Source organism: Procambarus clarkii, chromosome 20, assembly GCF_040958095.1.
Source record: "Procambarus clarkii isolate CNS0578487 chromosome 20, FALCON_Pclarkii_2.0, whole genome shotgun sequence".
In the NCBI taxonomy this organism is placed as follows: domain Eukaryota; kingdom Metazoa; phylum Arthropoda; class Malacostraca; order Decapoda; family Cambaridae; genus Procambarus; species Procambarus clarkii.
The window spans coordinates 18,516,377-18,528,461 of record NC_091169.1 but is presented as its reverse complement, the minus strand read 5'-3'; the positions used below and the strand labels follow the sequence as shown (position 1 = coordinate 18,528,461).

At 40.0% G+C, this 12,085-nt stretch overlaps 1 protein-coding gene across 2 annotated transcripts in view; it reads left to right on the top strand.

The window, feature by feature from the left end:
• Positions 1 to 10,389, top strand: part of LOC123755259 (kynurenine/alpha-aminoadipate aminotransferase, mitochondrial) — a 14,942-nt gene extending 4,553 nt beyond the window's left edge. The window contains exons 4-11 of one of the 2 annotated variants that reach the window (XM_045737710.2): positions 99 to 288; positions 2,527 to 2,658; positions 3,764 to 3,913; positions 4,437 to 4,616; positions 4,728 to 4,854; positions 6,101 to 6,150; positions 7,327 to 7,485; positions 9,706 to 10,389. In XM_045737710.2, the coding sequence (XP_045593666.2) occupies positions 99 to 288; positions 2,527 to 2,658; positions 3,764 to 3,913; positions 4,437 to 4,616; positions 4,728 to 4,854; positions 6,101 to 6,150; positions 7,327 to 7,485; positions 9,706 to 9,783 (1,066 nt within the window). In that variant the 3' untranslated portion in view covers positions 9,784 to 10,389. Of the gene's footprint in view, positions 1 to 98; positions 289 to 2,526; positions 2,659 to 3,763; positions 3,914 to 4,436; positions 4,621 to 4,727; positions 4,855 to 6,100; positions 6,151 to 7,326; positions 7,486 to 9,705 lie in introns of both variants that reach the window. The other variant, XM_069327636.1, reaches the window with a different exon arrangement.
• Positions 10,390 to 12,085: the final 1,696 nt, after the last annotated feature.

Here is a 12,085-nt window from a genome sequence, read left to right as displayed (position 1 = left end):
CATAGAATTGAACCGTATAGATAAAACAGTAATTAGAGAAGAATATCAGGCAATAATGATGTGTACACAAACCTTTCTCTTTCTCTCTCTCTTTGAAGGTACGACCCGTTGGTGAAGCAGCTAAAGTCACTCATCCATAGGATACACTCTCCTCCTTGCTGGGAGAACACGGATCTCCTGGTGACTCCTGGTGGTCAGAACGGACTGGCTACCTTCATTGAGATGATGACCTGCCCCGGTGATTACGTTATCGCCCAAAATCCCGTCTACAGTGGCGTAATTTCTTTGGTGAGTTCAACTCTAGGTTCCACTTGTGATGGACGGTAGAGCGACGGTAGAGCTTCATGCAGGTCGGTGTTCAACCCCCTCGAACGGCCACAAGTGGGTTGGGTAGCATTCATTCCCCCCCCCCCCGTCCCATCTCAAATCCGTATCCTGATCCTTTACGATTGATATATAGGCGTAATGGCTTGGTGCTTCCTCCTCGTAGTTCCCCTTCCATTCTGTGTTCTGAGCTGTGGCTTGGGCTTAAGCTCTGCAAATTTATTTAAATTCAGGGTATAATTTCATGGTGTAAGTTTGTTTTTTGGGGGAATATAAGCCTCACCGCTTCGTTTCTTTTTATGTTCTGGCTGCAATGGTGTACGCAGGCGATGAGTCACAATAACGTGGCTAAAGTATGTTGACCAGACCACACACTAGAAGGTGAAGGGACGACGACTTTTCGGTCCGTCCTGGACTATTCTCAAGTCGATTGTGAGAATGGTCCAGGACGGACCGAAACGTCGTCGTCCCTTCACCTTCTAGTGTGTGGTCTGGTCAACAATGGTGTACATATTACTAGTACGTACTAGCTTCCAGTAGATAAAATGCTAGTAAGTATTGCAACCATTTGGTGCAATCTACCAATCTGTACTGTTGAATCCACCCAAAAAATTACTTATTGTACTATTAATTTTGTAGGAGGTGGAAACAAATCCAAACCAAAACATTCCTAGGCCTAATGTAGTACACAAATGTACTATTATGGTCCTAAGATTAAGGACTAATATTTGGTCTTAAGATATTAGGCTTAGGATTGCTTGGACAAGCTAGGTATTTTATGTACTTTTTAAAATTAATCGAATTCCTTATGGGATAATTCAATCGTTTGACCAACTGTCTGCAATGATGAACACTACAATTTTAGGAGGATCAATTGCATGACTCACCATGGCAAATGGGAGGAACCTTTGACAAGCCGCCGGCTTCCTGTCCTCGTCGAGGCCACTAGGGTTAGTGACCCCTCAGGTAAATCAGGTTTAAGGATGTGATAGAGGAAATTAAGATGGAGCTACTAGTGCCAGTATCAATATTAGTGACGTCAGTACTAGTAATTGATTTTGATTTTGAAATAAATTAATTTGTATTTATTGATGTTGAAGTCGAGTGGCCACTATCAGGTCATTCTTGCAGCCTATCTTATTGCTATTCTCTGCACTTTCTCTTAAAAATTCTTATCTGCAAACTCCACAACAGGATTAATCTTCCAATGAAGGTTTGTACACGTTTCAAACCAACACGATTCTCAGTACTGACCCTTGAGGGACGCTGCTTGTTGCTCTTACCTCACCACACACAGAAATCACACTTGTGGATTTGTTCAATTGATGCATCACGTTAGTGTGATCTCTGTGTGTGATGATGTAAGGGCGAAGAGGGAGAACGGCCTATTGACATAGCTCGGGTGCAGGGGGGAGTTGTGTAAAAGCCTGGTTTGTGCCTCGGAGAGGCTACGGGATCCAGTAAGTTCAGTAGAACTTCGGTTTCAACCCTTTTAACCCTGTCGTAGCTCAGTCGATTAAGGCAGTGTCTGGGATGCTCCCGGACGCAGGTTCGAATCCTCATCACGGCCCTTGTGGATTTGTTCGTTAGCAAATTGTTCAGTATTTTGGAGGACATTGATCCAGACAATTTCTTCAAAAGACCTTTATTAACTTTGCTTTCTCCCTACCTCTTGAGGGGTTTCTTTTTTCCCAGTTTATTTCTTGCTGGTTGAAGTTACCCATTATTAACATTATGTTATTTTTGGGATGTTGTTACTATTGTATAAAGCTAACGTCAACACTCCTGTTGTTATTACCACTTGAGTTACAGCCAGAAAATCCATGACCGTATGAGGTATCCACTTTTCATTTCTCCTTCATTAGGAGTGCTTTTCCACGTCCATATATTTCAGGCCTGTTGCTTCGTATCACTTGGTATCCTCTTGATTATATTGCCTCCATTATTAATGCCATTATTTTATTGGTACCATGATCACTAATTATGTCAAAAGGCTGGAATACTTTACACTTTCATTAAATTCATTTGTATTGTTGCTGATTCCATCTTCATTTATGTCAACTTGAAGAGTAACTTTAGAATTCTTGCGTGGGAGCTCGCACTTCTGATCATTGGTGAATAGATTGCTGTCAGTAGTAAATGATGGAGTGGGAAGGTTAAGGGGGCAAAAGTAGGTGTAAAATAATTTAGTGCGGCGTATAGTTTCAGCCATACCTCCCGAAGTGGCTGACTGTTGAGAGCGACAATGATGGCATGATTCCCGACTCCCTGAGAAGTGCTCTCTCTCGCTGGAAGCCGGAAGATATGTACCACAACGATGATGGATTACCAAAGGTTAGATGTAGTGCTGATGGTGACCTGTGCTACTTGAAAAGTACCTGTACTGTACCTTTTGTTACATTAACGTTAAAAACCATAAAATTATTGTAAGCATCTATGGAACTTTCTCCGTAAGAACATAAACAGAACCAAAACAGATGAAATGCGGCGACGCTGCAATTTACCTTACGACCCTTACGGATTGTAACCGGGATTTACGAAGCATTTGTACAATGACTTACGAAACCTACGTATCTTTCGTTAATCGTGGTGGCTTCGTTTACATTTATTAGTTTGTGCTCTGAAACTAAAAGGAGGCTGTTAATAATAACCTCGAATTGTGAGGTTCCGAAGCTCGTAAACTGTTTAATAAATGTAAACAAAGTTTAAGGCGTGATTAAGGAAAGATAGGCTTCGGAAAAAATGTAAACAAATATGATGTGATTAAGGAGAGATAGGCTTCAGAAAAATGTAAACAAAGCTGGCGTGACTAAGGAAAAATAGAAAGATAGGATAGGAAAGATGTATAGGCTTCGTAAGTGGTTGTGTAAACGCTTAATGAATCCTAGCCCCTGAGCGGAAATGGGTCGGTTCTGTTGCATATGAGTGGGTTGTGCTCTTTGTTTCAGCCACGATATTGTGTCTTAATTATTCTCTGCATAAAAGAATGGTACGTTATTCAGCATCTAGAATCATTATACTTCCTCTGCCTCATTTTCTCCCACTTGTGAGTACTTTATACCTCACAGTTAATGAGGACTATCAAATAACATAATTTGGTAATTATTCTTGTTTTAAAATCTATAATTTTATTGCAGTGGAATTCATTATAATTTAACAGCAGTTTTTTTTTTTTAAGATTTTTGTCTCAAACTTGTCTTGATAGAAAGGTTTAAAAAGATCTTAATCACTTTTTTGTAATCCAGTAACACTATGCACAGAGTGGTGTGTGTTGCAGGATCAAGCAAGCCTCCATCAACTATCAGGTTGTGTTGTACCATAGCTTACATACGCTACAGAGGCTACAGACAAGCCTACGATAAATACGAAATTGTGTTGCTAACTGAACCTACGTCCACTACCAGATTGAGTTGCTGCCCAAAGTCACGTTCTCTTACAGTTGCTCTACATAACGCCAACTGGCTCCAACCCGACCGGTACTGTGGTCAGCGAGACGAGAAGAAGAGAAATCTACGCCATTGCCTGCCAGTACAACCTGCTTATTCTCGAGGACGACCCTTACTACTTCTTAAACTTTGCTGATGATCAGGCGAGTCGTGCTAGTGCCCTTGTGTGCGGTGGTAGAGTAGGTAATGGTGGTGGTGGTTGTGGGAGTGGTGGGGGTGGTTATGGGTGCTGTAAGCATAGGGGGTTATGGTGATTGAGGGAAGTTGGGCACCAACCAACGCATAGAAAATATGGATGTTTGTGAGCCGCAACTTTTCATAGTACTCCTTATTTTGTCCGTTGGAGAATCATACCGTGCACAATGAGGTGCAGTATTTGAGAAGAGAGACTGGAATAGTGGTTAAGGTGGTGGGTGGTTTAATGGTGGTTGTGGGATGTGGTGGTGGTGGTAGTTAGCAACGGTGTGTGTTAATGACAGGCAGAGCAGAAGGTGGTGATGGGGTAGTTTTGGTGGTGCTGGTGGTAGTATAGATAGTGAAGATAGAGATGACGAATGATGTATTCCAGTGCTTACCTATCAGTGACTAGGGAGAATGAAGTCTAGTTCATTAGACAGACAGACAGACAGAGATGCAGCCTTCAACGAGATGTGTTTGTTTTCCTAGGTGGCGCCACCCTCGTACCTGAGCTTGGACACGGAGGGACGCGTGGTGCGCTTCGACTCCATGTCCAAGATCCTGGGGCCTGGCTACCGTGTGGGGTACGTCACGGGCCCCAACTTCCTCGTCGACAAACTCCTCAACCATCAGCAGACCTCCACCTTCCATGCCTCTGTCTTGGCCCAGGTGTGTTGATGTCGGATGTCTGGGTAGTGGTTTGATCGTCGTGTTGCTTGGGTGCTGAAGGTGTCATCAAGGTGTTGCAGGTGTGATACAAATGTTTCTGGTGTTGCACAGGTAGTGTTGAGCGAGGTGCTGAGGACATGGGGAGAGGAAGGGTTTCTTGCTCACGGCCAGAGAACGATGAAGTTTTACCGTGCCCAGAGGGACGTTATTCTCAAGGCGGTCGAGAAGCACCTCAAGGGTGAGTCGTGCTTGAGCAGTAACTGTGTTTGGTGTTACATGGGCTTAAGGACTATTAGCCTCTGGAGGGTTATTGAAGCCTATCACCCTTTTGATAGGGTATTATGGCCTATCATCCTCTGGAGGGTTATTATTAATGCCACCTCAATAGCTTACTGACCAAAAAAGAAGTATACTTTAATCTTAAACATAGCCCAGGACTAAAGAAAATTTTCAGTGAATATACACCAAGAAGGGAGTATAAGTGTATACTGTATATCCCTTAAGTAATTCCATTCATAATTATTGGTATATTTGGAATTTATTTACAAATTCAAGTACATTATTCATTTAAACAAGTGAAAATTAGCAAATATAGTCAGTTTTTTTTAATACATTCTCTTGTTAATAATTCTGCCTGATTTCGTAATTCGTGTAAATGATTTTTTACAATATAAATATATGCTTGCGTTAGTATTATCAGATATTATCTTGATAAGCATAGTTGTGTTTTATATCAGTCTCTACATAAAAATGAAAATATTTTAATATATATATATACAAATATATATATATATATATATATATATATATATATATATATATATATATATATATATATATATATATATATATATATCCCCCTGAAGGATTCGAACCCTGACAGCCTGGGCTCCATGCCCCTTGGCGTGTCCAGTACTGTTACCACTAGGCTCCCTGACTGTACAAAAGAATTGGAAGTCATCTGACCCTTAACCCAATTCCCGACAGCACTCAGTGACCAATTGGGCACAGATATTTCATCAAATCACTTCATCATGCTGGGCATGGTTCAAGCTTGACGCACAAATGATATTCGAGTGGCCCAAGGATGAAGATGTGATATGATGAAATATCTGTGCTCAAAAAATCATCTAGCATGTTGGGGCAACGTGAGTAACACACATGTGAACAAACTTGAATGGTCCCCAAGCCAATATGCAACCGAAAACTCCTCACCTCTGAAGGATTTGAATCCAGACAGCCAGGGTAGGGTGTCTGGGTTACTCACGTGGCCCCAACGTGTAAGGTGATTCGGTGAAATCTGTCCCCAAATTGATCAACGAGTGCTGTCGGGAATTAGATTAAGGGTCTGACGACTTCCAATTATTTTAACATTTGTTGCGGCCTAGTGGTGAAAGTACTTGACACGCTAAGGTGTATGGAGCCCCTGGCTGTCTGGGTTCGAATCCTTCAGTTCGAATAACTATCTTATTTGCTGTTGACAGATTTATGTGAATGGGAGGTGCCGAAGGGCGGCATGTTTCTATGGGTCAAGGTTAGTACTTTGGGGAAGCAAGCTGAAGGCCAGTTAAGGTTAGTAATACTGAGACGCAATTAACAAAAGTTCAAAGTAGGTAGTTTGCTAGTTCCATGGAGGCAATTTGCTAGCACACGCCTTATATATTACCGGGCAATTTGTTCCTTGAATCATTTCAGTTCAAATAATTTATTCATAAATGTTTGTACTTTCACATTTAATAAATATTTGTACAGTCTTATTTCATAAATGTTTATACATTCATATTTCATAAATGTTTATACATTCATATTTCATAAATGTTTGTACGTTCATATTTCATAAATGTTTGTACGTTCATATTTCATAAATGTTTATACATTCATATTTCATAAATGTTTGTACGTTCATATTTCATAAATGTTTATACATTCATATTTCATAAATGTTTATACATTCATATTTCATAAATGTTTGTACGTTCATATTTCATAAATGTTTATACATTCATATTTCATAAATGTTTATACATTCATATTTCATAAATGTTTGTACGTTCATATTTCATAAATGTTTGTACGTTCATATTTTATAAATGTTTATACATTTCTATGTCATAAATAGTTGTACATTCTTGTTCACAGTCCGGTATTTATCAGAATTACATTTAAATTATAATGATTTTTCATTTCAATAATTAAGTTTATCAAGACTGCGTTTTAGTAATAGTTGCACCTCTAGTTCTTAGTTTTTATTGGTGAAAATAAAGTGTTTGTATTAAACAATTGATTAAAACGCCCTAAAAAATCCCTTTTTAACGCCAAAAACTTATCTATAATCCATCATAATATTAGTAAATGATGCTCTTAGATCCGTCAAATTGAATCTGATTTTCCAGAAATGGCGAAATTTTACGCTCTTGGATTTTACCACGTATCTTATATTCCTCCACATACGTCAATGTGGAATGCTCTAAGTTCTCCTTAACTTGTCCATGAACCTTTACTGACGTCAGTAAAGGCAGCTCTCAGATCATGCAACGTTTTTATAATCCTCACCAACACCAGAAACCAATGCTCCTTAAATTTGGGAGGGTAGAAATAGCCTGAGCCAATGAGATGCATTTTATTGTCTCAATAAACGTACTTGTACTTGAATGTTCCTTAATCCCACAAGGTATCTATGATCCTCCACTAACGTGAATGCTTGAAACAGGTGAAGGGCGTCTCAGACACGACAGAGATGACCCTCAAGCGCGCTCTGGCCAGACAGGTCTCCGTGATGCCTGGGTCGGCCTTTATGGCTGACCGTACCAAGCCTTGTCCCTACATCAGGATCTCTTTCTCGTCTGCTACGCACCAGGAACTGGAAGAGGTAGGATATTTTATTGACATCAGGGGGTCTCGTAATACAGTTGGCTTGGTTCTCGATTCACAGCCGCGGGTCCTGGGTTCGAGTCGCCTCCCCCACAACTACTTGTCTTAGAAATGGTTGTGTCCTTTCACCTAATGCTTTGTTCACTTAGCAGTAAATAGGTTCCTGGAAGTTAGGCAACTGTTGTGGGACATTATCCTGGGAGAAGTCAGTAGTTCGACCTTAGAGGGAACTCGATACAAGCCTAAACTATATATATACACAGGATTCCTATCTCCACAATGAATTAATTTAAAAAAAAAACTAAATGAGTTTTTGCCTAACCAGAGTGATTCAATTAGGTCGTATTACAGTGCGAATGATGTTTTATAACCAGTGCTGCAGGGTAGAATATAATTCATAAAAGGCAAAGAGTCTAATGTGGAGATAAGAACACATGTCTTTCATTTGGTTACACTCTACAACATCAGGTATCGTGCATGTTTTAATTTACGAATTTGTAAATAGTTGTGTGCTTTACTGCACAGAACTGTCAGAAAAGGCATAGAACTCAGTTGATTTGAGATTCTGAATATGACTGTCATGAGCTTCTAGTGTTATACATCTCAAAGTCACAGTGTTACAGGTTTGTATTAAACTGATGGGTGTATAATGTATAATACACGTCTTTCCCCAAGAGAAATGCAGTTCACAATTTTATCAGGATTAAGAGAGACATTAATTATATCAGGATTAAGAGAGACATTCAGTTTCGTAAGATTATTGGCATAACAACTGAGCCACACACTGTAAAGAGTTATTATTTTTGTAGAGGATTGAGAGAAGAATCAGAGCTGTTTACAATGGATCTCAATTTAATTTGGGGGGGGGCATTATTTTTCACAGTTTGGGCACAAAAGTTAGTATTAAATAGAATTGTTCTCTCATAAATAGAAGGTAGTCTTAGTTCCTTTCTCATGTTAAATTTTTTTTAGTTGTAGGAGAACCTAGGCATCATTTTGCACTATATCTAGGTCTTGTAATTGTTTAGGAAAAACTACAAGGCCTAAATGTAGGACTTGTAATGTAGGCCTAGATGCATATAATAATTATATCAAGTTAATGCTAAATCCTTTGCCTACGAGAGTCTTGATATAACATATGATCCATATAATATAATACTGGAAGCATATAGGGTGTTTTAGCAAAGTAGTCTACACTTCCCCGGCTCACAATCGAGGTATCTGAGTTCAATCCCCGGGCAGGACAGAAACGGTTGTGCCCGTTTCCTTTCGTTTGGTGCCTTTGTTCACCGTACTGTTAAACAGGTACCCGAGTGTCAAGCAACTGTTGTGGGGTTGCATCCTGGGGGAGTTCAGTAATTGAGTTATTGTGATCTCAATAAGCCTAAGTACAGGCTTCCTGTCCTCCGACAGTAATAATATTTATTATTAAATGCCTCCTATGGGCCAATAGGCTTTGTTTAGTTTACGCCTTGTTCTTATGTACTACAACTTGGTTTGTTACCATCATAGGACTGGCTTCCTGCAGGGTCGGAGTTCGATTCCCAGAGGCCCGAGTCACTGCTCCTTCACTCTGGCTACCTTCCCATTTGTGGGTAGCTGTGGAAATCTTTTTTTTTACACTATCGCCCTCCACCCTGGGTTTGGGAAAGAGGGAACCCAATAAAATATCCACCTAAAATAATATATTAGGTTTCTTAAAGGCAGAAATCTAAAAAAAAAAAAAAAAAAAAAACTGCGGGGTTTAAAGCGATTAACTTGTCAAAGTGTCCTTTATTTGTTTGCACGAGGAAATATGATCGTTTTTTCCCCATCGTCGAGAATGTACTTAGGCTTATCGAGCATGTACTTAGGCTTATCGAAGTACTCTCTTCCCCCTTGGATAACTGTACTGACCCAGGATGCCATCCACAACAGTTGCCTAACTCCCGGGTGCATATTTACTGTTAAGTGAATAGTCGTGAAGTGAAAGGACGCTTGCCCAACCGTTTATGTCCCTCTCAGAGATTGCAGAACCCGGGTCCCGCGAGTGGGAGTCGAGGACCTAGACCACTGTGCTAACTCACTACCCTCTCCTCTCTTGGATAGTATTTGCATTCATTTGGACACTAATATAAATAAAATGTTGATTTTTTTAAGAAGTAAAATTGCGCGTTTTCGCAAATTTTTTACATTTCTTCATTAAACTCGTGTTATTTTACACTTTCTCTTTCCACAGGGGATTCGGAGACTCGCTCTGGTCATTAGAGACGAGCTGAAACTACAGAGCACTTACGAGCAGGGAAAACAGCAGTAAAGCCAAGTTCAAGTATGTTTATTGAGACAAGAAAGAAATGCATCTCAAAGGGATAGAGTAGCTTAGGCTATTTCTACCCCCCACCCTCCATTAGCAGTAAAGCCACTTCTGGTTCCTCCCAACTCGTTCTTCGGGATGTGCTCGTTCCAACTCCAGCCGATCACAAGGAATCAATGGTTTTGTTTTTACGGAATCGACAAAGACTGTTTCCTCAAACATAAATGAATATATCAGAGTTTAGTATATAGTCGGGACTATGATTAGGTGTTTTGATTCCGTTGGTAATTATTTTGTCCTCAGGCTATGTTCATTCCATCCAGCGGCCGATCCCAAGGACATATTCATCAACTTTAACATGCTGTTCATGCAAATTAAAAAATTTCCCACATATAAATTTGTATTATTATATAATGGAAAATTGTGTATGTTTAAGTTAAGTTAGGAGTTTAGGGTCTGTTGGCAATTAATTGTATTTGTAATACGTGGTTGATGCATTTACCAACCCGTCCTCAGACCAAGTCAATTCCATCCAGTGGTCGACCCCAAAACCCAATCATCAATTTGAACATGTTGTTCCTTCACAATAAAAATTTTCTCAAATATAAATTAATATTGTATAATTTTAGCATACTATGCATATTTAGGCACTGGTTTGGTTAGGTTAGGTGATTAGGTTCTGTTGGCGATTATTTGTGTTGCAACCCATCCTCGACTCAAGTCCATTACATCCAGCGGTCGACCCCACAGACGCATTCATTTTTACATGCTGTTCATTCAAAACGGGAATCTTCTCATATATAAATTAATAATATAATATATTAGCATATTGTGCATATATAGGCATAGGTTAGGTGTTTAGGTTCTGTTGGCGATTATTTGTATTTGTAGTACGTGGGTGAAGCATTTATAGCGTTGTGATTCGAACAAAATTCGTCAGTGAAACACTTGTTCCGGATATGTTCGAACGTCAGCAGTTGTGAGTCGTGTGTAAACCGCTTTTCATTCATAAACAGGGGGTTTGGCGGGTGCATGGAATCACTTTTGGATCTTTGTTTGGAGGACGGGCTGTTTATAGCGTTGTGGTTCGAACAAAATTCGTCAGTGAAGCACTTGTTCCGGAAGTGTTCGAACGTCATCAGTTGTGAGTCGTGTGTAAACCGTTTTTCATTCATAAACAGGGGGTTTGGCGGGTGCATGGAATGGACTTTGCCCATTGTTTATGTTCATGTTCATGTTTTTGCAAATGTCACTCCTATTTTCAAAAACGGCGGAAAGAGCTAGGCAGAAACTACCGTCCGGTCAGCTTGACATCACACACCTGTAAGTTCATGGAGAGAATCCTAAAGGAAGGAATCATTCAACATCTCACAGAGAACAATCTTGTAAACTCAACGCAACATGGGGTTGTTAAAAATAGATCCTGCAATACTAACCTGCTCACATTTCTGGAAACGGATACCGTCTATTCAGACAAAGGACTTCCGGTAGATGTAGCTTACGTGGACATTGCTGAATCTTTTGATACGTACCACATGAAAGACTAGCAAGTAAATTACAGGTACATGAAATAAATGGGAGAATACTGGAATGGGTAAAACAACGATTAAAACAAAGACAACAAAGGGTTGTGCTAAATGGGAATGAATCTGATTGGGGGAAATGTGGTGAGTGGGGTGCCACAGGGGTCCGTTTTGGGGCCAACCCATTTTGTCATATACATCAATGACATAGATGAGAATATTACAAACTATATCATCAAATTTGCAGATGACACTTAAGATCTATGGTAAAGTGGGAAGGGAAAATGATATTGAGACCTTACAGAGAGATTTATATGAATTCGACAAATGGTAAGAGGAATTTCAAATGCTTTTTAATGTCGATAAATGCAAAATCTTTCATGTGGGGCAAAACAATCCACGTCACACCTACCAAATTAACAGCACTACCCTACAACAGATTGATGAATAAAAGGACCATGGAGTCAGAGTCCATCATTCATTGAAAATTGCACAAGTGACAGCGGCAGTAAAAGAAAAAAGCTAACCAAACCCTGGAAATAATCAAGCGAATCTTTACCTTTGGGGAAAAGAAAATAATCATTCAATATAAATCTCTGGTGCGCCCCACCTGGATTATTGCATACAGGCATGGAGACCTTATCTTCAGAAAGACACAACTACTCTGGAGAAGGTGCAACACCGGGCAACAAAAATCATTCCAGAGCTAAGTAATCTCTCGTATCAGGAGAGGTTGAAGACCACAGGGCTAACAACACTGCAAACCAGGCATGACAGGGCGG